A 26,716-nucleotide genomic window follows, 5' to 3' on the forward strand; every position below is an offset into this window, starting at 1 on the left:
TTATAATGTAAATTTTAAATAAAATGTTAAAATAACCATATATAAAAAGAAAATTATTTGATATATTATTAATGAAGTTTTTAGACTCGAGAAGTGGGTTAGGGCTTTGACAAGTATATTACAGAGTGTAGTAAAAAAATTATATTAATAAATATGACATTTGTTACATTCTCAACCCGCATACAAAGTCTAAAAACTCTTACGTATCAAATAATAGCTCTATATAAAATTATTAAATTAAAAATAATATAGATATAACTTTAAAAATATGGATATATTTAAACAAAATTTTAAGTCGATATTTTGGATTAGTCAAACTTAAATAAACATAAAATATATTAATATCATGCCTAGACCTTACTCGATACATATACACTTCTATGGTAAGGTAAAAGAAAATTGAATTTCTTAAACTACTATCAATTCCTTATAAGATTACTAAATTTCTCATAAATTGTTGAATCTTTTAATTAGATAATACATTTTTTTTAATTTTAATTATACCTTAAGCTTAAAATAAGTTTATTTATATATATCAATAAAAATATGCTATGCATAATTTATAATTTAATTTAATAATTGTTAAATTTTGTTAATTTTAAAATATCAAAGATAAAAAATAAAAATTAACTCATAAATAATAAGGTTTTCTTTTTAATAAATAAATCTTAAAAGAGATTAGTGAGCATTTCTGACATTTTCTTAGCCTCAAATTGATGATAATTAAAAGTTAAATATTAAAGAAAAAATTAAAACTATATTTTTGAAAATCAATTATTACAATGAACCAAAACAAATAAAATAAATCAATTTTTTAGTTAAAAATAAAAACAAAATATAAAAATATCATTCCTTTCCTATTCTAATCAGTTTTTTTTTTATTATAAACTTTGACCGATTTAAAATAAATTTCATAGTCCAATTTTAACAACCATAACGATGATGATAAGTACAAAATATAAATATACATTTTTTCAATCATTAATAAGCAAGAAATAATATATTTTCATAATGATAGAAGTCAAATATCCATTGTCCCCTTCTGTCGTATTCAAATTCAACCCAGAGGATAATATACTTTACCAACACATTCGACACTTGTTAGTATATGTATATTAAAATTAAAATATATTTAAAATTTAACCCATAATTTAAGGACATTTACAATCAACTCCAATAAATAATTTGTTGGAAAACACCCACTCTCACAAAAATATAAGCACTTGCTTGTCAAGTAAATTATTTGGTTTAATGTACAATATATTTGAGAGAAAACACTCATACAAACCTTAACAAGCCAAAGCTCGGTATCTTAAAAAAACAAACCAAAGCTATGATAACAAATCTCACAAAATCACTTTTTGCACAAATATTTCCCTACTATATATCTTATCATAAAACCTGAAACAAACACTACTGTTTCATATCGGTCTTTGGTTCTCCGGCGCATGCATTAAAAAGGGAGTAACCGGGCGAAAAAGGAGGCCCGAGTTTTCTTTTTCTTTTTGGTTTACTGTACAGCAAATTCTCTAAAGCAGAAGATGAGTTAGTTACCATTGAGTATCATCATTCCTCGTACTGGATTCCGCCCATCGTCAGTATTGTTGCGCTTACACCAACACATATACTGGGGTATCGGTCCATATTTTCCGATAACCCAAGGATGCTTGGCTACATCATTCAAAGTCATTCTCTCTTTTGGGTCTGAAAAAAAAAATGGTTTTAACATTCTCATGATCACCAAGAACAGTAAAGCCCGGTGAGAAATAGATGGTAGCCTCGAAATCATAAAGAAATATTTCGCTAACCTTTGCAAAGAAGTCCTTCTAGTAAGCTCCTCAACTCTAGGTTCAAGTCGTTCGGCAGGATTAAAGGGCTACTAACAATCTGCAAGAAGAAAATGAATAATGTATTTGTTGGCCGTGGGAGAGATAGAAAGATGAAAAGAGAGAGTTTATGCAAGCCTTTGATACCTTTTCATATGTATCCTGTAGTGTCTCACCGAGAAATGGATATTTTCCAAGTACCATACAGTACAAGGTAACTCCTACAGCCCACGTGTCAGCAGCTTTTCCGTGATATACTGAACCTGTTGGTTGATCTTGGGCTTCGTAAAAACAAACATAAACAATATTCTCTATCTCCATGAAATCCTAGAGTGAAGTTTCAGCTAACAGAGGGAAAACTGACCTAGACAACACTCAGGTGCGGTAAACACAGGAGTCCCGGGAGAACGGCGAAGCTCATCATTGTCATTCTACAGAAATTAAAAAAAACTGCTGAAACAGTAAATACACAACTTAATTCCACAGAGAACTAAACATGATTTAAAAGTTCGACGGTGACAAAGATGCAATAATAATGAGAGGCATGAAAAATGAGAACAAACAAGGACAAAGTTCTACTAGAAAACTTCAAGCAAATCTTTTCAGGTGTACTTGGTTGGATGGAAAAATAGAAACCAGAAAAGGAGAACAGAAAATAAGAAAAAGGAAAGAAAATAGGAAATATGTTCATTTTCCATCCTAATGGATAAAATCAAATCATTCCAAATTGAAATGATAAGAGAAGAGAAAATTAAAAAACTATATTTTATTTTATTTTCTTTTATCTCAATTTTCAACTTTACCAAGGACTGAAAGGAAAAAAATTTTACTTTTCTTTCGATTTTTCCATCTTTCCTACCAAAAGCACACCAAAGGAAAGAAAAGATAAACTGCTTTCTATTTTTCTACTCTTACATTTCCATCTTTTCAATTTTCTTTCTGCTCAGCCAAGCAAAGCCTTCAAGTCTAAGCCATACAAACTTACAGTGCACTAAACTTTAAACTAAACAAAACAATTGCACGCAATCTACCTGGTATACATGCACACTACCCTTCCGCACTTGGCTCATATCTTAGAAGAACAGACTATTAACAAAATTTGCGGTTTACATGATTATAATTGCAATAATAAACAGGAAAAGATGAAAGAAGAGGTTCAAACAGGAGACCGTTTACACTTTAACACTCTCATTCAAGTGAAATTTGAGGGAATTTACAGCTGAAGTAAAACCATTACCTCAAAAACCTGGCTGACACTGAAATCCCCTATCTTCACCGTACCCGTGCTAGTAATCAACAAATTATCAGGTTTTATATCTCCATGCACAATGTTCTGTATTTAGAAGAAACAACACAAGTAAGCACAGTAAACTAGCAAGTTAACAACAGATGATTTTATCGTCCGTCACCGTGAACAAGATGTTCCACATACAATGTAAAATTCATGGGAGCATGTGCAAACTTTCATCACAGTACCAAGGGTAAATAAGTAGAATTCTAAGATAAAAGCCTTCATCATCAGAACATCAAAACATAAGGTATCAAAACACAAGGTATTGAACAAGTATGGATATATATATATCATAGGTAAAAAAAAAACAGCACACTTTCTTCTTTATCATATCTATCTAATAAAGAATTTAGTTGGGGCCTATCACACAACCATTCACAAAAGATTTATTAAAAAATGAATGCAAGAAAAAATGAAACCATTCACAAAAGTTGGTTTTTAAATCATACATGATCATGGAGGTACATAAGTCCAGATACTATATCTCGCACATACTTCTTAGCAGTATCTTCACCAATGCCTCCAGGAGGACCAGAACCATCACAAACCCATTTGCTTTCCACATACTCAAGAACTGAACAAAGAGAAAGGTACAGGCAGTCAATAATGACAGTAACTCATTTAAGCACATCACTAAGGGAAAAAAAGGAAATATAAATACCCATGTAGAATTGATCCATGCTAGGGTCATCAATCACCTCAATGAGATTGACTATATTGGGATGTTCCAACACTTTCATAATTAGAATCTGCAAGGTAAATGGATCAGATAAACATGGGCACTCATCCAAAATAAAAGGTAGAAGTTCAGGTAGCTCTCTCCACAAAAAAAGTAGAATCCTTAAAATTCTTCCAACATGTCTGTTTTGTCAAGGAAATTAAACAAATAGTGTTACAAATTCTCTGTTGTTTCCCCACCTCCTCATGGATGGAAAAAAATACCGATAACATGTTAAACCAACAATGAGCTGAGTCATTTTCTCCATTAATGACTTTTCATTTAAAGAAGAAAAAAGAAAGGAGTTAGAGTTAGAGTTAGAGACCTGAGTTACTTCCAATTTTTTTGAAGTAAAAATAAAAATGGATAATAGCCTTTAAATGAGAGAAGAGAAAGCAATCTGATCCAACATATGAGTGATTACATCAGAAATATATAAATCAAGTCAATACCTCACGAAGAACATCAGTCAGTGCCGTCTCTGTAAGAGCAACTCGCAGCTTTGACAAATGAGACTTATGAAAAGCCTATAATTTAAATATAAAAATTACTCATGATTGAAAGGTAGAATCATAATTTGGCATAAAATTTTAACAATTAATTTTAAATGCTTCAATTTTGTTAATAAACAATAAATGTGGCTCCAAATAAAGCCTGAAAGTAACCAAGTAAATTCAGCATAGAAAAGCCATAAAACACTCATTCTGATTTGTTACTAATATTTTTACCCTCAAGGGGAACACTTCGTATCGAAACAAACTACTAACCTTAATAGCATAGTGTCTCCCATCTATGCTGTTTCGATACAGAACCTACCAAAAAAGCAATCAAAACAGGTAAATTTCAAATCCTTTAAGCAAATTATATACCACTGTCTTTCAATAATCTCCTCACCACTTTTCCATAGCTACCAGAACCAATCTTGTATTCCCTCACATACTCATTAATCATCTTATTCCCATTTTCATCCTGATAACGAAGTCAAGAATCAAAACTAAATTAGTACAAGAATTAAAAACAAAATGAAATGAAGATTACTGGTGCAATTCCAGAATACAAAGCACACAAGTTATCTCACATGCTAAAGTACATCGACAAGACAACACTAATGTTGGCATAAAGTGACAAGTCATCTAACTTATGCATAATTACAATTTGTAAAATCGATACAGATAGTAATGATTATGCAGCACCCATATTAGAGATAAAATATTGTGGCCAAATAAAGAAGAAAGCCATCATATGTCATAATAGTTCACTACAAATGGAGGTATAATAATTCATTTCTAAGCTTACCTCTGACCGGACAATCCTGTTGGTTTCCTTGACAGGAAATTGCCTGCAAATCAAGCCATTGTCAAGTTTGAACCTCAAAATTTCTTCAGAACGCTTGGCACGACCTATAGACTCCACTTCATCTCTATGAACAGTGTTTGTAACCTCACTGTAATATGAACAATCATCATCATCATCATCTTCTTCTATTTCTTCTTCTAACAAAAACTCCCGGGAAATTTTAAAGTTAGATCTACAATTGGGCCTGGACGTTTGTTTGGGCCTTGCAGTGAAGCCGAAGCAACCACAACACCCCATTGCTCTAGCAAATGAAACACTCTTACTAAACATTTAAACACTCAAAACATTGAAGGTAGTATTGCAGCTCTCAAGCCTCAGAACAACGAACAACAAATCTTAAAACCTGAAAAAGTGAGCATAAGATTAGGTCAATAGACCACCTATAGCTATCACAAAACTACCCATGGAATTTTCTGGTTAAGATTAAGGAAATCTCAAATACATCTATATACTACATAAAGAGATATAATATTTTATTACAAATTAGTAAATGACTAAATTGAAACACACAGACATAATTGTTCATTCAAAAACAAAATTTATGCACGTTTCTATTCAAAAAGCTAGTTTCTTTTTTTTCATTTAATCATTCAAAAGTATTAAAAATCATGCATTAGAGCTGACAGAAACACATATGAAATTACCCATCAACCATAGCCATCACCATTTAGATTGTGTATGTTTCTTATACCTATCTTAATCACCATAGCCATCATTTTCAACTTCAATATTCCCATCTTATCCCTACTCCTGTCACTTCTCCTTTCCCTCTCCTGCTTTCGGTTCCATTCTTTAGTTTCTTTTACCTTTTTTCCCATCTCTTTCTCTGTCGTTACCCCTGCTCCAATCTCTTTCCTTCTCCCTCTTCCTATCTCTATCTGCTTCCATATCCCAACTCCTATCATGCACCTTCTCCCTTCTCCTTTCACCATCCATATCCCTGTCTCTGCTCTTCACTCGCTCCTCCCTTCTCCTTCCTCCCTCTAGTTCTCTCCCCTACATTCTAGCTCATTCTCCCTTCTTTCACTACTAATATCTACCAAAAATCAGTGTGGTTTAGATTGAATATACAAGTTGACCGTAAAACTTACAACTTATTTATACTAGACTTTTCTTGCAGGTAAAGTTATACGCTTTCTAGCAAATAAAGTTCTATTACTAACCCTAGATTTAAACCCTAAACATAACCAATAACCCTAACAGACGATAAGACATTCGAACATTTAACAATAAACCCAAAATAATTAGAAAGCTCCAGCATCAAATCAAAAAGAAAATAAAAAGTAAACGGCTACTATAATTCCAATACTCATTAAAATATAAATTGACTCGCACAATTCGAAACAGTAAAATTAGAAAGAAAGAAAAAAAGCAATAAACCAAACAATCAAACGAAACCCTAACATAATTAAAATCCAATACTAAATTCAAATTACCTGATTTTTTTTTGAAGGCCTGAAGCCCTAATCAACTATGATATTGCAAAGGATGCCATTCAGCTAAATGGAAGAAACAACTTTCAACATTAAACCCACAGCGAATCTCACCCAACATCGCTCTAAAAACCCTCCACTTTTTTTTCACGTTGACTTTTTTCCCTCCCCGATAAAAAAAAAATACTAAAAATGCCTCATTTGAATTTGATTTCTTCTGTGAAGAAGATGAACAACTACGAAGAAGAAACCTCCGTAGCGGTAACGAAAAAGGGTTAGAAATAGAGAATCAAAATCGAACGGCCTGTGTAAAATTATTTCGAGGATTTTTTTTTCTTGAAAACCCGAATTCAACAAGAATTTTGAAATCGAAGCGGCGATTCCGGTTGTTTTTTCTTTCCAAAATCGAATCGGAGAAAATCGGGAAAAAAATCAAACACCCTTTTTAGGGGTTTTTTTTAATGGATTTTGAGAGTGGATTTTAGAGAAGAGGGATTTGGGGGAAGAGATTGCAAAAAATCGAAGTAAAGGCACTGATAATGATCGGTAACTGGTGGGTGGGTGTGGGGGTCGGGTGAGATCAAGTTTGGTGTATATGTAAAAGATTCGCAGCCGACCCAATAAAATGATTATTTTTTTAAATATTTTCCTTTTAAATTTTTTTTAGAATTAGAATACAAAATGTGTAACCATGGTTAAATTTAGTATAATTTATTAAAATAGTCACTTTTATTTACTTCGAGTTATATTTTAGTCATTTATATTTGAAATGTTACGTTTTAGTCACTTATATTAACATGTTATAACATTTTAGTCACTAAGCCATTAATTGTCGTTTAACAGTGTAACGGTAAGCTGACGTGATTAAATCATCATTTCAAACAAAAATTTTAGGTCAAATTATACAATTGGTCCTCATATTTTTTCGTTTTGAGCAATTTAATTTTTATCTTTTATGTCATTTTAACTTATTTTTCATTCTCTTATTGTTCTTCCTATGTTTTCCTCCATTCTCCATCTCCTTTAATGTAGTTTTTCTATGTTTACCATTTGTTAAAACTAAAGGGAAAGAAGAAAAAAATAAAAAAATAAAAAGGAAAAATTAAATTATTCAAAAAAGTATAGGGACTAATTTTAACAAATAAAAATATAGAAAAATTACGTTAAGAGCGATAGAGAATGGAGGAAAATAGATAATGAAAAAGAAAAAAAAAAAAGTTAAAATAACATAAAAGAAAAAATTAAATTGCTCAAACGAAAAAATATGATGACCAGTTGTATAATTTAACCTAAAATTTTTGTTTGAAATGATGATTTAACTTGCCACGTCAGCTTACTGTTACATCGTTTACGACAATTAACGGCTCTGTGACTAAAATGTTACAAACGCTAACGTAAATGACTAAAATATAACATTCCAAATATAAGTAACTAAAATGTAATCTGAGGTAAACAAAAGTGACTATTTTTATAATTTACCATTAAATTTAACATTAGGTCAATAAAAAATATCCACATTGGCTTTTTGTCACTCGTCTAATGGGAATTAATAGAAGAGTGACTAAAATATTTGATTTTAAAAAGTTGAGTGAATAAATTAAAAAAATTAATAGTTCAGTGACTAAAACAAAATTATAAACATAGTTTAATGATTATTTTTGTAGTTGACCCAAAATAATTAAAAATTTAGGTGACTTTTTACAATATTTAAAAAATTTAAGCCTAGAATTAGTTCAATAATTTACTTGTTGGATTGGGGGTAAAGAATTTAATGGCTCTTAAATAATAAGGAATCGAATTCTTGTGAGTAGAGAAAATGAATTTGAGAGAGCATTATTCTTTGACTTCGAATTTAATTGAAATTTGATATAATGACTGAATATAGGAGAATCTAAAAAAAAAAATCATAAAAGTTATTCTCTTGTTTTTTGTACATACACACGTGAAGATATACTTATATCACACACGCATACATTTCATCTGAAGGGAACTACCCAAATAAAGGTTTACCGAAAGCAAGAACCATAATGGGTTCTATGAGTGAACATCATTTTTTAACTATGACTTACAAGAGTTTATTAAAATAACAAAATAATAATTCAAGAACTCAAACTTCAAATTTACAAAAATCGAAAATAAAAATAAAAACTCTTTAAGTAATTAAAAAAAATGTTAGCAAATAAAAGCATTATAGAGATTTTTGTATTGAGAGTGAATTATATTTTTGATTCTTTTATTAAAAATATGTAAATTAATTTTATATGTTAGATAAAAGAATACATTAGTCCATTATTATTAAAATTTTTATTTATTTTTATTGTTAAAATTAATTATTATACATCAAAACGAGACACACGTAATTGTTATTTTATTAATCATGTAATATTTAGAATTGGATGAAATTTTTAATGAAAAAGTCCAACACTTTTAATAAAATATTTAATTAAAAACTCAGTTTCCAAATAATAAAAAAATCTTTAAATCATTAAAATTTAAATGCAAAATTCAGAAAATTGTTACTTGTACAAAATATTGCAAGAAAATAAACCTTAACCCAAAATCGGGACCAATTTAAAGAGAGCTGACAAACACTCGGCTCTCTTAAAATAAAACATATTTTATAATTTATAAAATTTTAAATTAATAATTATAAAATTATACTTTTACTTTTAAAATAATAAAAAATTAATTTAATCTTTTAAAATTATAAATAGATAATTTAATTTTACTTAAAAAATTCTGACTTCATTTTTTTTTCGATTAAATCTAAATTAAAGCTAGTAAAAGGGTTAAGCAAATCCCATTTCTGCAATCTGATAAAAAAAAATGTGTACAAAATGAAAGAAAATAAATTCACTTTCTCGGGAAAATAAAAGAAGGTAAGAACACTAACGAAAATTTTGAAAACTAACTGGATCAAACACCATTGGTTAATTTCAAGCTTGCCACCCATCCATCATTTACAGTATCAAAAAGTTAAAACCAAATCGATTATTATTCAGTTACCGATTCAAGAACACCTCATAGATCCGAAAAAAAAACGAGACCGGGTTCTGGTCATGATTCACGGTCCAGCTCCGGCTCCAGCTTTGGCGCGATAGATCTTGCCAAAAGCGTGGAGAGCAACGACGAAGGCAATGAAGCAAAAACTCATGACAAGAACAACGGTAGGGGAGATCTTCAAGCCCGGAGCATCGTCTGTGTAGAACCGGAGCATGTTGCTCGATCCGGAGCCGACGGTGGTCAATGCGGAGGTGGCAGCAGCGCCTCCCGTAACCCTGCGACGACGCATTCCGGCCGTCGCTGCAGCGGAACCTCGAGGAGCCATGACGCCGGGACGGGTGGTGGTGGAGGAAGCGGTGTTTTGCGAGTGAGAGGAACCTCTTGCCATGGTTTTGGGAGAATAATGTGATTTCTTTTCTTTTCTTTTCTTTTTTTCTTTTGTGTGTGTGAGAATTTTTCTTTCTTTAATTTCTGCGAGAGAGAGAGAGGTGGGGGAGAAGAGTGAAATGTGGAGGGTAAAATAGTAATATCTTGGACGATCAGGATTTTTTTTTCTCTTAGATAATTAGTCAACGGTTTGACGTTGATTTGGGCAATAATAGTTTGTAAATAGGCTTTAATGCACACTTTAGTCCTTGAAGTATACCTTTTTCTTATTTTGGTCCTTGATTTGGACATTGATAGTTTGTAAATAGGCTTTAATGCACACTTTAGTCCTCAAAGTATACACTTTTCCCACGTTAGTTCTTAAAGTTTATTTTTGCCACTTTAATCCCTAATGTTCCCAATTTAGTTTTTTAAAGTTTATTTGCCGGTTCATAATTTTTAAAACGAGTTGAATTGAAACTGATTCGACACGAGCACTTACATAATGAAAACGAGTGAAATGAAGTATCTGTACCCATTGTGTTTGAAGGATGACAATAAGAATAATACTTTGCGAACCCATAGTTTTGGGTGTCATTGAAGGTGAAGCTAGTATGAAAAATTAGCAATGATGTTGAGCAATAATTGAAGTAATTTTAACCATTAATATTATAAATTGTGTTAATTTAGTCTTGATTTTTAAAAAATTTAACCCTCAACGTTTACACATTGTGTAATTTAGTCTTTTTTTAAGGATTCTTTTATGAAATTAGGGTTAATTTTAAAAGAATGAGAAAAAATGAAAATTATTATATTGGATATTTTAGTGTTTCTATTTTTGTATATTTCGATCAAATTTAGTTTTTTTAGCTTTTAAATAAAAAGTCACAAAAAATTGCAAAAAACCAAATTACATAATGCATAAATGTAAAAGGTTAATTTTTTAAAATCATGACTAAATGACACAATATATAAATGTTCAGGATTCAAAATGTTGTTATGCTAAATTTAAAAGCTATCACGTCATCTTTTTATTAGCCATTTAACGATCAATGACCAAAAAAGATAAAATTGAATAGTTAGGTGACAAGTTTGTAACTTTTTATAACTGGATGACCAAAAAAAAAAACTTACCAATTGTTGGGTGACTACTAGTGCAGTTTACGCTTAATAAAAAGTTCAAATATTTCATAAGTGCTTGTGCTTTTAAAAAATTTAGATTTTAGTCCCTATACTTTTATTTTTAGAAATTTAGTTCTTTTACCTTTCAAATGGCAAAATTTAGGTTCAATTGTTAATACTGTTAAATTTGTTTGTGTGACATTTTGAAATAGTAAAAAGGATTAAATAGTGAATTGCCCTCTGAACTATACCTCATTCCTCAATGTGGTACTTGTGATTTTTTTGTTCTCAATTTGATATATGGAAATGTTAAACCAATCAACGACTGACACGTGACACAATATTTGTTAAAAAATACAAAATGAAAATAAAAAAGTAAATAAAGAAAAAAATGGAAAATCATTTTTAATATATATATATATTATGCCGCGTGTCGATCGTTGATTTATTCAACATTATCATGTCACTTTTCATAACGATATAGAGTAAAGTGATTGACAAAATAAAACCCTAGTTACCAAGTTGAGAACAAAAAAATCACAGGTACTGTATTGATGAATGAGATATAATTCAGGAGGCAAATCACTATTTAACCCTAATACGAAATACTCATTTTAAATTTTAAAATTTAAAAAGTAAAAAAAAATTGAAAATAAAAATACACGTACTACATTTCAAAATTCTGTAAAGTATAAAAGCTTATAGCAAATTTTAAGGAGATAGTACACAATGATTATAAAATGCCACGTGTTAAATGTTTTAAAGATAGTACACAATGATTATAAAATGCCACGTGTTAAATGTTTTAAAAAAGAGACAAAAATAGACCACATAAATATAACAACACATGCACGTGTTCCAACCTTAAATCAATAAAGAAAATCACCATACGAAGGCCACCAGGCAACAAATTTCAAACATTAATTGTCAATAATAGCACAAAAAGATTAAATAGATTAATTTAAAATGTATACAAAATAAATATTATTAAAATTTAACATGTTGAATTAAGAATCGATGGTCGGATAAATTTTAAAAAATCGAAATAATGTAAAATATAATTGAACGGGATAAAAAGTCGTTTGTAAATATTTAATTTTCTTGTTATAATTTATAAAATAAATTACAATGTTTATATTATTTTTATTTATGTTTATCAACATATTCTTGTTTTCTATTTTTTTCTAATGAAAATTTAAAATTTATTCAATTTTTTATTTTATATGATTGAATCGAGAACAATGATTTTTTAATTTGATCATCACTCGTTATTACAATATTTCAAGTTGTAGTTGTTTTAACTATAAGATAGTAGAAATTGGTCATTGATATTTTTTAATTTTAAAAATATCAATTAAAGATATTCGACAATTTGTCAATCTCGATTGTAACATTAAAAACTCAACTATCCATGTATCTATTAAAACGATCCAAATAATTAATACTATAATAATTATCTATCCTACGATTACATATAAAGAATAATAACACTCAATGTTACTAAATTTTATTAAATTTGTGTTTTAGTTACTTCAACTTTAAAAGGTTACAAAATAATCATTGAACTATTTGAATTTTTTGTTTAAATCACTGGACTGTTAAGTCTTTTTATTTTTTAAGTTCGACCGACAAGTTTCAAACAATGATTCAACAATCAGTACGGTGAAATAATACCCATTTATGAGTAAAAAATCATATCTCATATCCAAGTTGATTTGATAGTTAGAGATACGAGAAGAAAGTTATTTAGATTTCAGTTCACAGATTCATAATATTAAAAGCTGTTTGATGAAAAAAAAAAGAACAATAGAAGAAAATGGGAGGAAAGTTTTCGGTTACTGCAGTCGGTGTGAACAAAGAAAGTCATACAGCAACGATTTTAACAACTCGGTGACTTAAACGAAAGCTTTCAAATAGTTAAGTACTCAAATAACCAAAGTCTAAACTTACTAATAATTTAACAACTTTAAATATAATTTACCAAAAAATAATCAAAATAATTTTTATCAATATTTTTCATGTCTGTTTTATTAAAATCGGGTACTTTTCATGTCCGTTTTTTTTATGTTAAGAGTTCGTAAATATCTCTTCCAACAATATAAAAATGCGAAATAAATCGATTTTTTATTTGAAGAGACCAACACCCTCAGTCCCTTACTTAAACTCCTCCTCTTACTTTGTCTTATTATTCTTCAAACAAATCATTACTAAAACAATATTGCAGTCAATGTTAAGCTTTCATGGCCTTCCTCTCTGTATTTCCGGCATTACCCACCATTTTTCCCGGTTTAAAGAGTATGATAATTCTAAAATTTCTCTCTCTCTCTCTCTCTCTCTCTCTCTCTCTCTCTCTCTCTCTCTCTCTCAGTATATATATGTTTTCTCACAATGTTTGCAGGTATCCCCATGGAAACTAAACTAAATTATTGTGTGTGTTTGTGTTTTTTTTTTTTTTGGGGGGGGTGGTTAGTAGTGTTGCAGAGCATGAAAGAAGAAGAGAAGCCGTGAAAGCCTTTGTTCGAGCTAATGAAGAAATGGGTTTTCGAGTAAACATCGAAGCGATGGTCGAAGAATCCATGGGAGCTGACGTTAATGGAGATCGAGCTTTGGATTTGAAGGATCTGTCGTGCAATACTGGCTTGGTTTCTACAGCGAATGCTGGGTAGTTTTTGGTAAAAATATCATGGAAGCCCTTATACTAGGTTTTAAATTTCATTTTATCCCCTCTACTTAATAAGTAGATAAATTAATCCTTATACATTAGATCAAATAGTAAATTTTTTTTATTAAAAATTTCATCTGTTTCTACTATTAAAAATTGCCATGGTTGACAGAGTAATTAAACAGTAAAACATAATGTGCCACATGTACGTTATGCTAACATACATGGATCAATTTTTAACAATATAGCTTATTTACTCTTTAATCTAACTATAGGGACTAATTTATCCATATTTTAAGTAGAGGGTACAAAATATAATCTAATTTTTAGTATAAGAGCACCATGGTACTTTTAAGGTAGTTTTTTTTTTGAATTAAAAGGTTAAAATTGCTTTTAATCCCTGTATTTTGACAATGTTTGTGAATCGATAAATGTATTTAGGAATAATATAGCATTTAGTCCTTGAATTTGATAATTGTTTTATATTAGTTTTAAAACTTTTTTTTTGCCCCTTGGAACTTGAAAGTTCTTCCTGATTTGGTCCTTGAACTTGGAATCTATTGATATGGCACTATCAAATTGTGCCACATCATTATTTATCATTAAAAAAAATTTAATAATTTTTTTTCATTTTTAAATTTTATATAAAAATTTCATATATTTTCGAGTGATGACATGATATAATATCAAAGTGCTACATAATTGGACCTTAATAGAATCCAAGTTCAGAGGCCAAAACGAGAAAAGTTGCCTAATTTTGACTTTTGAGACTAATTTGGACAAAAGGAAGGTTTCTGGACCAAGTTGGATAAGGTTGTTAAATTCAATGATTAAATATTGTTTTATCCCTGATATTTAAAAAATTGAAATGTTAAAATATGTTCTAAGTCCTTGAACTTTTCGTACAGTTGCAATTTAGTATTTCTAATTGTTAATATCATTAATTTTTTTTTGTTAAGTTCACTGGGGAGACATTTTGAGACATTTTTTCGTGGAAAATATTTTATCTAGTATTTTTTTACTGTTGAAACAGGGGCGAAGTCAGAACAAATTTTTAGGGAGGCCGAATTAAAATTTAATTTTTTATAGTATATATCTTTATAATTTTTAAAGGATAAAATCAAATTTTTATAATTTTAGGGGGAGCCAAAGTATAATTTTACCTTATTAATTTAAAATTTAAAAAAAATTTCAAAGGCCTAAATATAAATTTTCTATTTTAGGGGGGGCCAGGGCCACTGTCAGCCCCATTGTATCCGCCTCTGTATTGAAATCAAAGGTGTTTGGGAAATTAAGTTGCTGAAAATACTAATTTTCAGTTAATTAGATTTTTTCAACACTTCATCAAATATGGCCATAGTCAACTTTTTTTTTCTACGATATTAAATTAGTTTTTACTCAATTCACCAAAACTACAAAACAATTGGGTTTTTTTTTTTGGTTCGCTCCGGATTAATTATTAAGTTTTTTGAACTATTTAGTGATTAATTTGTAACGTTTTAAAATTAAGTGACTAAAATATAAATTCACTAATAATTTAGTAGCATCCGATGAAGTTTACCCTAAAAATAAAAATAGCTATACATACGTATTTATAATTAAATTTAAATAAAAACATTTTTATTTATTTTTAAATAATAAAATAAATTATTTAATGCGGACTGGGCAGAGCCTAAGCCAGGGCCTATTTTTTTGAAAATGGGCTCGGGTCTCCGTCCGGGCCATCAACACCGCTGTTTTGGAGGGCTCAAGGTTTTACTGGTGATTTAATTTCTTCTTGTTAGCCACTGTTCTTGTATGGGCATAGAGCTAAAACACAGCCATCAATTTTACGTTTTGATGCTGTGCTACTCACCGTTCAGTGCCTTCTCCGATATGTTTCGAGGTTAGATTTGCAGCACCCATTTTCTCATTTTTTTCTCTTGTTTTCCCGAGAAGCAAACAGAAAAGTATATACATATAAATATTCTTTGTTATTGCCATAAATCCAGTTGCAATTTCGTTTGATGAGCATCAAAATGATTGCTCTTCGTAGAAACTGCTTGATTAATCTTTTTCACAAGTACCCATTTCACCATTTCCCATTTTACTCTGTTTTTTCTTGTAATTTGGGTACCTTCAAAAACCCTCAACACAGCCCGTTTACCTTTACCCAAATCAACCCATCATCGATTACATCTCCCACTTCAATTTCAAATAAATTTTACACTTATTTTTACTCAACTAAAGCCCCACCAAGATCATATAGAAGGAGGGTAAATAAGAGATTAAAAGCTAGTCAAAAGCCTGTTCTTGACCAAGCTAAATTTCAACAAGTCATTTCACAGCTCCCACCTAGGTTCACTGCTGATGAGCTTTACAATGTAATAACACTAGAAGATGATCCTTTAGTGTGTTGGGAATTATTCAATTGGGCTGCTCAACAACCTAGGTTTAAGCACAATGTTTTCACTTATCATATTATTATAAAGAAGCTCGGTGTTGCGAAAATGTATGAAGAAATGGATGTTGTTGTTAACCAAGTGCTTGCACTTCGTTCGTTCGGTTCTGAGCCCCTTTATAATACCATGATTTACTTTTTTGCTGAAGCCAGGAAGTTAACTAGAGCTGTGAATATATTTAAGCATATGAGGAACAATCGGAAATTCGATTGTAGGCCGTCTATTAGGACGTATAACATTCTTTTCACCGCGATGTTGAGTAGGGGAAAGGATTCTTATATAAACCATATGTATATGGAGACTATTAGGTGTTTGTTCAGGCAAATGGTTGATGACGGGATCGAACCTGATGTTTTCACGTTGAATTCTATGATAAAAGGATACGTGCTTTCACTTCATGTCAATGATGCTCTTCGTGTGTTTCACCAGATGGGTGTGGTTTACAAGTGCTTGCCTAATGCTTTTTCCTATGATTATTTGATTTACGGGTTATGTGCGCAAGGTAGAACGAATAATGCTAGGGAGTTGTGTGATGAAATGAAGAGAAACGGGTTTATTCCTAGTGGTAAATCGTATAACTCCCTTGTGAATGCTTTGGCAATTGCTGGAGAGGTTGAAGAAGCGGTGCATTATCTGAGAGAGATGATTGAAATGCGGAAGTCTGCTGATTTGATAACGTATAGAACGATTTTGGATGAGATTTGCAGAAGAGGAAGGGTTGAGGAAGCCATGGGATTGTTAAGAGAGTTGCAAAGTAAAGATCTTGTCGATGGACATACTTATCGGAAACTTCTTTATGCAATGGAGGATAGCTATGGGGATTGAAATGAAAGAAGCTGGATCAGGTATTGCATGCAAGAATTTTAGTTTTTGCTCATAACATTTTATGTCCTAATATGCGTAAATCGTTACTTCACCATCATTCATTCGAACCGAACCACTATAATGTGTGTTGACAGCCTTGATATTGAACTAATTTTAGTTGACATAGATGATAAATTGACAAAAAAAGAAAAACAAAACCCTAAGAAGCATGCTTTTAATGATTTTTTTTAAACGTTTTCTTTCATTTATACATGTTTGTTCTATCTAGATTTGCATTCGTATGAATTGATTTTAATGTATGTGATTTAGGGATTTAGGAATATCATAGTTCAAGTTTTGATCCTGCATTGTTTGTCAACAATAAATGCAGCATTTGAAAACCTTTCAAAATGCTTTATTCTCAATATCTTCGGTTTTTCTTTTCCATGTGTGAAATATATGGTTCAGTCTATGTGTACTCTAACTCAGTTGTGAGTTTTGGATACGATAATGTGTTTGACACGAGTAGGTGTCTGACGTGGGTATTTTCTTTTCTTTTCTTTTTTTAAGGTCTTTTCATCTATTTGAAGGGTCCTTGGAGGCTGATGGGGAATATACGGTTGAGTCTGGATATCGGGTGCTGAAATAAGGAGAACAAAAGGGGAGGTTTGTTCTACTTCCTGTGTCATGATAAAAAAAGTTTGGAAGTGGATATGTATTGGTGCCTGCTAAAATCAAGGTGTTTTTTATGGAGAATTCATACTTATAATATAGCAAGAATTCGGAATATGTGGAGAAGGAAGCTAGTACAACGGCCATTATGCCATTATGCATTGGTGCCTGCTAAGATCAAGGTGTTTTTTATGGAGAGTTGATACTAATAATATAGCAAGAATTCGGAATATGTGGAGAAGGAAGCTAAACTTTTGCAGGAAGCTAAAGGAGGAACGAGAGGCTAGACAGTAAAGAGGTAGAGAAGGCTAAATGGGAAAGGCCTAAGGCTACTTGGATGAAAGTTAACTGCGATGGAGCTGATGGTGGGAAAGGGACGAATAGGAGTTGTAATTTGGAATGAGAATGTTGAAATGATTGTGCGACATGGGACTGTGAGAAACATAAAACTCAGCAGTTCAGGCTGAAGCTGCAGCTCCAAGAGAGGGTTTAGACTATCTGAAAAGGAAAAATTGAGGTTAGATGTACAACGTGTGAAGCTATTGAGTTTTGAATTGTGAAGAGACAAGCAAATAAAGCGGCACACCGGGTGGCCACCCATGTGAGGAAGAGGATGTGCTTGACAAATTGGGTTGAAGCATCCCGTCTTCATTTTTGGTACCTAGGTAATTGAGGTCTGATAGCAAGGGATCCTCTTTGCTATGCTAGGTGGAATATTCTTTTGACCGGAAAAAAGGGGTCATATTTTCGTACTCATATCCCCAATATGCATCAGACACGACTATCAGACACAGGTATTTCAAGTAAAATGAAGAGTCGGAGCAACATAGGCCATAGTTATTTAATAGATAACATTTGTTGGCTGAAAAATATGGCAACCTGTATCGTTTGATTACAATAAAGTACAACATACCAAATAAACATAATATTTCTACTCCCTTTAAATTTTCTTGTAGCTGTAGTTCAGTGTATTTTCTTCTCATTGGTACATCATCATGGTAGAATATACCAGTGAATTTACGAGATAGGTTCCATGGACCAGAGCTATGTTACTCAGACTTGAATGTTAGTGTTGGATATGAATATGTATTTTACATATGTTTTTTCTCTTTCCTTGTACTTAGAGATTTGAGGAGGATCTTATGCATTGAACACGGGTGTCAGACATACGTACGGACATAGGCTCGAAGATGACTAGGGTTATAGACATTGGTTAAGGATTATTTTATTACATATTTTGAGGATTAGTATTTTGTTCTAATTAAGGTTTTGTTTATTTTTTTATTTTTTATTGTTCGTGTTTGAGTACGTCCGAATAGATTTAGTCATTATTCGACAATTTAAAAATGATTGATCATTATGTGACCAGTTCTTAAAAGGTTTGATTTTGATTTGAGTGGCTCTAAAAATGTATTTATTAAAAAATTGTATAAAAATAAATGAAGTTTCGGTTGAAATGGTAGGTTTAACTTCAAACCACATCATGCATAGGTATGTTTTCGGATTTAAATTGATTATTATAGATTTTATATAATAATAATATTTGTTTCTTTATAAACATAATAGGTTTTTAGTCGTTTCCTAATCGAGTTGATGCTTGGTTGAATCGAGATACCAACTCAGCCAAAGACTCGAATATAAAATATTTATAAAAATTTGACATAAAAATCAAATGTGATTTTAGTTGAAATGATAATAAAGTTGAGTTAGTGAAAAAATATGACAAACATTCATATAATGTGTACTTATTTTTCTAAACTTATCAAAATGCTAAAAGACATAAATACCCATTAACCATATTTTTATTTTGTAAAAAAATGGGTTTTTGGTAATTTCATAATTGAGTTTATATATGGTTGATGTGCAACATTAACTTAATTATCTCTTTAATATATAGTATATATATAGTTAGAATTTGAAAATAAACCGCATATTTTTAAACAAGATCTAATTATTGTCTAATTTATTGATATTTTTGTTAAAATTCTCTCAAATATCGATTAGACATCCAGGCTCGAATGAATAAAAATTTTAAATTGTTTTTTTAGAGAATTAAAGATGGAATAAATGTTGGAACGTGGGTGTCATTATTATATGGTTTTGAATGAAGTATGGGTAAGGGAGGAGCTCCATGGGCATGGTGGCATGCCCATCATTTCAGCCATGAAAATATCATGAAAATCTAAGGAACAATGCACATGATATTTTAATCGTATTGAAATGATATTAATCAATTAAATTGGAAAATAATTAAAAAGTATATTTTTTTATAAGATATAATGTAACACTTAGTCTTTGAATTTGACAATCTTTTCTATATTGATCCTCGAATTTTTTTTATCCACATTAGTTTTGGAATTTGACAGCTTTTTTCAATTTGATCCTTAAATTTTGATTTTTGCTAAAATGTGATGATGTGATATTTTGAGATTGTACCACATTGTCACATAATTATTTTATATATATATATATAATTTTTTATGTCTATTAGATTTTATATAATTTTTTAAAATTTTTAAGTGATTATGTGGTACTTTGTTAGAGTGTCATGTCATCATATTTTAATGGAATCTATGTTCAATTTTATAGACCACATTGAAAAAACATGTCAAGTGTTGGGATTAACATGGACAAAAAAATTTAGGGATCAACTTGGGAAAAGTTTTCAAGTTCAGGGACTAAATGCTACTTTGTCCCTTTATAAATTGTGAAGTAAATTATAGGGTTAATCCACTTTTTGGGAGCCTAAATTTAACAACTATTCTTATATTGGGGCCTGAACCTTTTTTTGTCAAAGTTAGGGTGAGTTTGGATGGGCGGTGCGTTTACCTGCGCTTAGTGTAAAAACAGCAGTGGCGGTGAGATTGAATACTGTAGCGATACTGTAGCCTGAGTCAAAAAGTAAGTTAAACGCACATTGCCGCACCCAATCGCCCATCCAAACTAAGCCTTAATCCCTGAACTTGGCAGTTTTTCGTGTATTGGAATAATGTGACAATTTAGTCTCTCTTAATTAATATCATAGGGTTAAAAATATTAACATTATATAGATGCAAAAAAGGTAAAAGACGTCTTTGATCCTTCTTGATTTTGATATCGAGCAAATTGGTCTATTAAAAAAAAAACATAGCAATTTAGTCCATCTCAATTTTGAAAGTGAGTAACTAAAGACAATTAATCATGATGTTAACTTCTTTAGTCAAATTATCCTACCTTTGATTGGTATAACAACCCTCAATGTTGTCTTAATTCTAAAAAAATCAATAAATTTATCCCTAAACATTTACATATTCTGTCAATTTGGTCCCGATTCTAAATATCTTGATTTGTTTTAGAATTATGACAAAAATGACAAAACTTGTAAACATCGAAGATAAACTTGTTATTATACAAATTAAAAGTAGGATAAATTGTCATTGGTTGCTCATTTTCGAAATTGACAAAGACTAAATTACATGAATTTTTTTAGAAAATTATCAATTTACTCAATATCGAAACTAAGAAATACGAGAGAAATCTTTTTACCATTAAAAGTTATCAGATTTTTTTAAAAGAAATTGAGCATGGAGAATAGTGGGATGTTGGGAAAAAAATGATTTTTCATTTTGTCTTTTTCAAAGAATAGAAATAAAAATAAACTTTGTTACCAAAAAATGACAAATTTATTGTAGCCATTTTAAAGATCAAATCACGTGGGAAGCACATGATTTAAAATCAGAATTCCAAAAAGGAGACAAAATCTCAAAATCATGACCATTAGTTTTTGAAACATTTGCATGTGCCCTGTTAATTGCAATTTAATCCATAATCAAATCCGGAGAAATTATTTTATGGACCCTTCCCACCACATCATCCATGGTTCTTTTTTAATTATTTAATAATATTTCAACAATTTTTCTATGTCATTGACACATAATTTTAGTAATCTTTTTACCCTGGACCCCAAACTCCAAACCCGAAACTCAAATCTAAACTTAAACTCAAATTTTGAACTCTAAACTTCATTGTTCAAGGTCGAGTTCGAGTTTCATGATTTAGGTTCAAGTTGAATATAAATATATTGTTTGAGAAATGTAAAATTTTAAATTTTAAAACAAAATATCTAAAAATTAAATATTAAATAAAATTTATAAAATAATATCTATTTTATTTTTTTCTTTAAATGATAGTATGATATTAAGATAAAAAATATAAATTATGATAATATTGACTATTAAGTGATAATTGATTATGAATATTTTATTATTAAGTTGATGTTCATTAATATTAAGATAAATTTTGATATAGACTTTTATTAATTATAAGTCAATTATTTTTTAATGTTTATTATCAAATTTATTAAAATTTTGAATTTTCTATGAGTTGAATTTTTCAAATGAATTATCATATATCGAGTTAAATAATAAATTAATTTACAGATTAAATTTAAATAAAATATTTTTGAATTATGATCTGGTCGATTCATAAAAAATAATAATAATAATAATAAGAAGAAGAAAAGAAATTAAATTGTGGTGGTGAATTAGTTAAGATAAGATTCTTGAACCTTCCAAAAGGTCAAACTAGTCACCCTAATTAGTCAAATTTAGGAAAATAAAATTGAAAAATGTTTCATTGTATTAGGAAAATGATTAGTCATTTAGAAAAGTACACCTTGATTTAGGCACAAATATTTAATTTCAATTTAAATTTTTTAAATTAAATTTTATTTTATTTAAAAATTGATAATTAATTTTCAGTTCAATTATCGGTTCAATAATAATTAAAAAAATTTAAACCCGACTTAATTGGTTTACTTTTCAACTCAAGTTCTAAATTTTACGGGTTTTGAGCAATTAGCTCATAGGTCTAGGGGTAAAAATAGAAACTTAACCTTTGAGTTTCTCATAAAGAACAAATATATAAATCAATATACGATAAATTTGTACATTGACCCTCAAAAAAATCATTCTAGCTCTTTAAAAATAATAAAATAAATTAATAAATGATAAAATTATATATTGACATTTCAAAAATTATAATTTAATTCTATTCAACCCTTGTGTTCGGTTCAATATACCGATAAATTTTCAATCCATTCCGACTCAAATAACACAACTGAAAACTAATAAAAAGAGAGAGAGAGGTGTCAAAAACTTGTTTGACAAGGAATTAAATCAAACATAAATTTTAAGTATATCATAAATAGTATTAGTAGGTGACCTAAAATTTGTTACAAGTTGAAATTAGGTTAAAACCCAAACATTGAGTCTAGCTATAGGTTTTTTTTTTTTTTTATATGCCATAAAATAAACTAAATATATTAAAGGATTAAATTTAAAATTGGTGTTATCTGAAGACTTGAATATGTATATTTTGTTATTTTATCGATATTTCAGTAAGTATAAAAAAAACTCGAGTGGGGGAGTCTAATGCAAAAAAAAAAAAAAAAGTCAGAATATATGATTCTAGTCTCTCTAATATGCTCGAATTTGTTAGATTTAGTCATTATACTTTTACTTTTATAAGTTTTAGTCCTCCTGTTTTTATAGTGTCATTTGTTAGTCCATGTAAATAATGCCCTTAACTATTATGGTTAAGTTATTTATGTGAATTTTTTCTAGTATGCTAAAATTTGTTAGATTTAGTTATTATACTTCAATTTTTATAATTTAGTCCTCCTGCTTTTATAATGTTATTTGTTAGTCGAGATAAATAACACCCTTAACTATTATGGTTAAATTATTGATGTGGATTTTTTCTTAGATACATAGGTTTCGATATAAAAACATTCATATTAGTATGATGAGTTGGAACAACTGTTTTTAAGAAAAATATCATTTTATTTAGACTAACCAATGATATTATAAGTAGAGTGAATCAAATTAAAGGGACTAAATTTTAAATTTAAGCATAATAAGGGACCAAAACTAGAATTTGACCAAAGAAAAAGTTATTTCATAATTAGCACATAAATAAAGTTTAGAAACAAATTGGAGGTATCTTTTCGTCTATACAAAGTTATTATAACCTATTAGTAATGTTTACAGTTGAATATTAATTAATGGTCAAATATGGTTTTAAATCCCTTCACTGTGCTCACATTTGAGATTTAATCCCCATGTTTTAATTTGACATATTTTTATCCTTCCATTTTTATAGCGTCATTAGGTAACTCAAACAATTAACATCATAACTATTCCGATTAAAATGTTGATGTGGCTTTTTTTTAGAAGCTTTCCTTTCAACTCATCATGTTAACATGAATTACTTTGTGTTGAAAGAAGTGTCTTTTACGAGAAAGCCATGCCAATATTTTAACTAGAATAATTAAAGGTGATAATTATTTAAACTAACTAATGACATTATAAAAGTAAATTAGAATAATTTTATGTCAAATTAAAGTATAAGGATTAAATATGAAATTTGAGTATAATAGAGGGACTAGAATCGTAACTTGGCCTTTATTAATCTAATGTCCTTCAACTTCTCCTGTAGAAGAGTTTCATGGGACCTTTGACATCAATTATGTCTACAGAGGCTCCCATAAGGATCCTAGGTTGTTGTTGTCGTCGTCGTCGATGAAGCCGGGATTGCTATGGTAGCTTTGTGGGCTACATATGAAGGTGTCGACGGCGAATTGTTGGGGATGCGGTTGAGGAGGCGGCGCAGTCGCCTCCATGCAAAGCAAAGCCCCCACGAGGTTCGCTTGTTGTAGCTGCATGTTGACCACTTCGGCTTGAGCTTTGGCTAACTGTGCTTGGAGCTCGTTGACTTGCTTCTGCAACTGGCAGATTGCCCCAGCGCAGCCGTATACCGGGTCTCGGATCCTCGCACTAGCTTCGTACACCATGCTACTTACTGCATCGGCCCTCTGTGACTCTGGAAGTTCCTGAAAGAGGTTGTAGATAAAAATATAAGTTATTGGGGGCTAAAGTAAAAAAACATTATAATAAGAAATCTAAATTGAATTGTTAAATTTATAGAAAGACTTAAAATGAAATTTCACCATTTTATTCCCCAAAGCTCCTGTTCATGTCTGTATGTCACTGGGAAAGGAAAGTCTACACTACACGTTTAGGCTTTAACGAACTTTTCTTATCAATAGGTCAAATTATTGTTTTGGTCCTCTTTTATGCTCAAGTTCACGATTTAACCCTTTCGACCCATCATGTTAAAATGGATTTTAAGAAAATTCACAATAATATTCTAATTGGAGTAGTTAATGATATTAACCATTTAGACTAAAAGATGACATTATAAACGTAAAATGACCAAAATATGATAAATTAAAGTATTTGGACTGAATCCCATATTTGAGTATTGTAAAAGGACCAAAACTATAATTTGAACCAAATTATCTCTAAACTAAGACCATAAGTAAACAAATGAATGGGCCTTAATGTGTGGGAAAAAAAATCAAATATCATTGATGAAGAGAACTCAATTAGTGAAGAAATTCAACATGCAAAAGTATAAGGTTTTGAGTTCAAGTTTTATGGGTCCGATAAAGGTAAAAAGAAGGGTATGCGAGGCCTTGGTCTCTTAAAATAGAAAATATTTAAAATCTTAACTTAGTATATGATAAAATTATAGTTTAACCTTTAAAAAATTTTAGAATTTCGATTTAGTCCTTTTGAAAATCATAAAGATATAAGTCAATACAATAAATTGCATTTTAACTCTCATAAGAACATATAACTTAATCTCAACCTCTAAAAACATTTCTTGCTTTGCTTCTAGAGTTTGACATGATTTAACTCCAGATTTGATTAGGGCACAATGTAACTACTGAATATCAAGACATCAGATCGAGAAAAAGAAATTGGGTTAGAATAATTCTTGACATAGTCAAAGAAAATGTAATTAGGAAGTGTCAACATTTGATGAAAGCAAGTGGGGTCGTTAGCACATGCACCATATGTAATTCTACCTAATATGAACAAATCAATTCAAAACTAGCTGTTCATATTGCTGTTTGATATAAAGCATTCATTTAATAGAATGAGAAATGTTAGGCCTTAGATTAGAAGAAGATGTTCCAAAAATATTATTTTTTTATTCAATTTTGACTTAATTCAAATTGAGTTTATTAAGGTTTAATTAAGAATTTCATTTTTTTATTTTACAAAAGTTGAGAAGTTAATCCCTGTTTTGTTACAAAAATCGAAAAGCTAGTTCAATTGGATAATATCAATGTAAACAACAATTGGACTAACTTTCGATTTTTGTAAAGTACGAGAGTTGAAATCCAACAAATTAAAGTAGGAGGGACTAACTTTTTTAATTTTCGTAAAGTAAAAGTCCTTTTTTTCTCTAAAAGAAAAGTGAAAACCTTTAAAGCATTTCACACTACTACAACTGGCCATTACTCTTCACATGGAAAATCTCCTAGTAAAACTATCAATAAACTACCTGCAAGAACTTGATTATGTTGCTAGCACCAAAAACCCGATGAGCGGTCGTGAACTTAGCCTGTTCGGTTGGCGGGAAATACGGGGCCAACATGCATTTATCGGCACACCTTCGCCTCAGAATCTTGCAAGCAGCACAAGGACTAATGACGACCAGAGGAGACGTAGGTGTCGAAGGGGATGAAGGGTTCGAAGAATTTGGAGAAGCAACGGCGGACGGGGTTGCTTCTCCATATTCCATCTTAAACATATGGAAAGATTTTAGTGTAAAAGAAGAAATGGACTTAAAATGAGAGAAAAAGGAAGAGTTATAGGATGATGATCATAATATGTTGATAGGAAATTTTTGTGGGGTTTGTTTTTTATTGCTTTGAAATGGGGTATTATTTATAGAAGAAATAAGCCCAAATAAAAAAAAATAAAAAATAAAACATGACATCATTAAATTAACAAAAAAAAATTTCTACATTGGTGTCTGGTCTGGCTCCTTTCTATGTTTTTCACATTTTTTTGGGGTTATGTTTTTACATTTCTTTTGGCTTTTTTGTCTTCTAAAAATGACCATTTCTAGTTTGAAAAACTCTTCCTTCTTTGTTGACCTCATGACCCATGACCTAATTTTTTTTTAA

At 30.2% G+C, this 26,716-nt stretch overlaps 4 protein-coding genes and 1 long non-coding RNA gene across 5 annotated transcripts; 2 read left to right on the forward strand and 3 right to left on the reverse strand.

Annotated features, from left to right (window-relative positions):
- Window positions 1-1,184: 1,184 nt before the first annotated feature.
- Window positions 1,185-7,255, reverse strand: LOC108469602 (serine/threonine-protein kinase GRIK1-like). Its single transcript, XM_017770522.2, has 12 exons — window positions 6,628-7,255; window positions 5,132-5,534; window positions 4,730-4,804; window positions 4,603-4,647; window positions 4,288-4,362; window positions 3,779-3,866; window positions 3,567-3,691; window positions 3,064-3,159; window positions 2,191-2,257; window positions 1,974-2,089; window positions 1,809-1,887; window positions 1,185-1,704 (listed from the first exon to the last, which is right to left on the reverse strand). Exons 2-12 carry the CDS (start codon window positions 5,459-5,461, stop codon window positions 1,547-1,549), a joined length of 1,254 nt encoding a protein of 417 aa, XP_017626011.1. The 5' UTR covers window positions 5,462-5,534; window positions 6,628-7,255; the 3' UTR covers window positions 1,185-1,546.
- A 2,200-nt stretch (window positions 7,256-9,455) lies between these two features.
- LOC108469297 (protein transport protein Sec61 subunit beta-like) lies at window positions 9,456-10,131 on the reverse strand. Its single transcript, XM_017770192.2, has one exon. It carries the CDS (start codon window positions 10,013-10,015, stop codon window positions 9,689-9,691), a length of 327 nt encoding a protein of 108 aa, XP_017625681.1. The 5' UTR covers window positions 10,016-10,131; the 3' UTR covers window positions 9,456-9,688.
- Window positions 10,132-13,229: 3,098 nt separating this feature from the next.
- On the forward strand, window positions 13,230-14,224 carry LOC128279482 (uncharacterized). Its single transcript, XR_008269671.1, has 2 exons — window positions 13,230-13,410; window positions 13,586-14,224. It is a non-coding gene; the product is annotated as an uncharacterized LOC128279482 (long non-coding RNA).
- Window positions 14,225-15,475: 1,251 nt separating this feature from the next.
- LOC108468076 (pentatricopeptide repeat-containing protein At2g27800, mitochondrial-like) lies at window positions 15,476-18,777 on the forward strand. The gene is made up of 4 exons (XM_053017930.1): window positions 15,476-15,529; window positions 15,562-15,662; window positions 16,371-17,063; window positions 17,593-18,777. Exons 1-3 carry the CDS (start codon window positions 15,476-15,478, stop codon window positions 17,041-17,043), a joined length of 828 nt encoding a protein of 275 aa, XP_052873890.1. The 3' UTR covers window positions 17,044-17,063; window positions 17,593-18,777.
- A 5,187-nt stretch (window positions 18,778-23,964) lies between these two features.
- Window positions 23,965-26,469, reverse strand: LOC108469030 (LOB domain-containing protein 1-like). The gene is made up of 2 exons (XM_017769918.2): window positions 26,089-26,469; window positions 23,965-24,565 (listed from the first exon to the last, which is right to left on the reverse strand). Exons 1-2 carry the CDS (start codon window positions 26,335-26,337, stop codon window positions 24,206-24,208), a joined length of 609 nt encoding a protein of 202 aa, XP_017625407.1. The 5' UTR covers window positions 26,338-26,469; the 3' UTR covers window positions 23,965-24,205.
- Between the last annotated feature and the right edge of the window lie 247 nt (window positions 26,470-26,716).

This window comes from Gossypium arboreum, chromosome 8, assembly GCF_025698485.1.
Source record: "Gossypium arboreum isolate Shixiya-1 chromosome 8, ASM2569848v2, whole genome shotgun sequence".
Lineage (NCBI taxonomy): Eukaryota > Viridiplantae > Streptophyta > Magnoliopsida > Malvales > Malvaceae > Gossypium > Gossypium arboreum.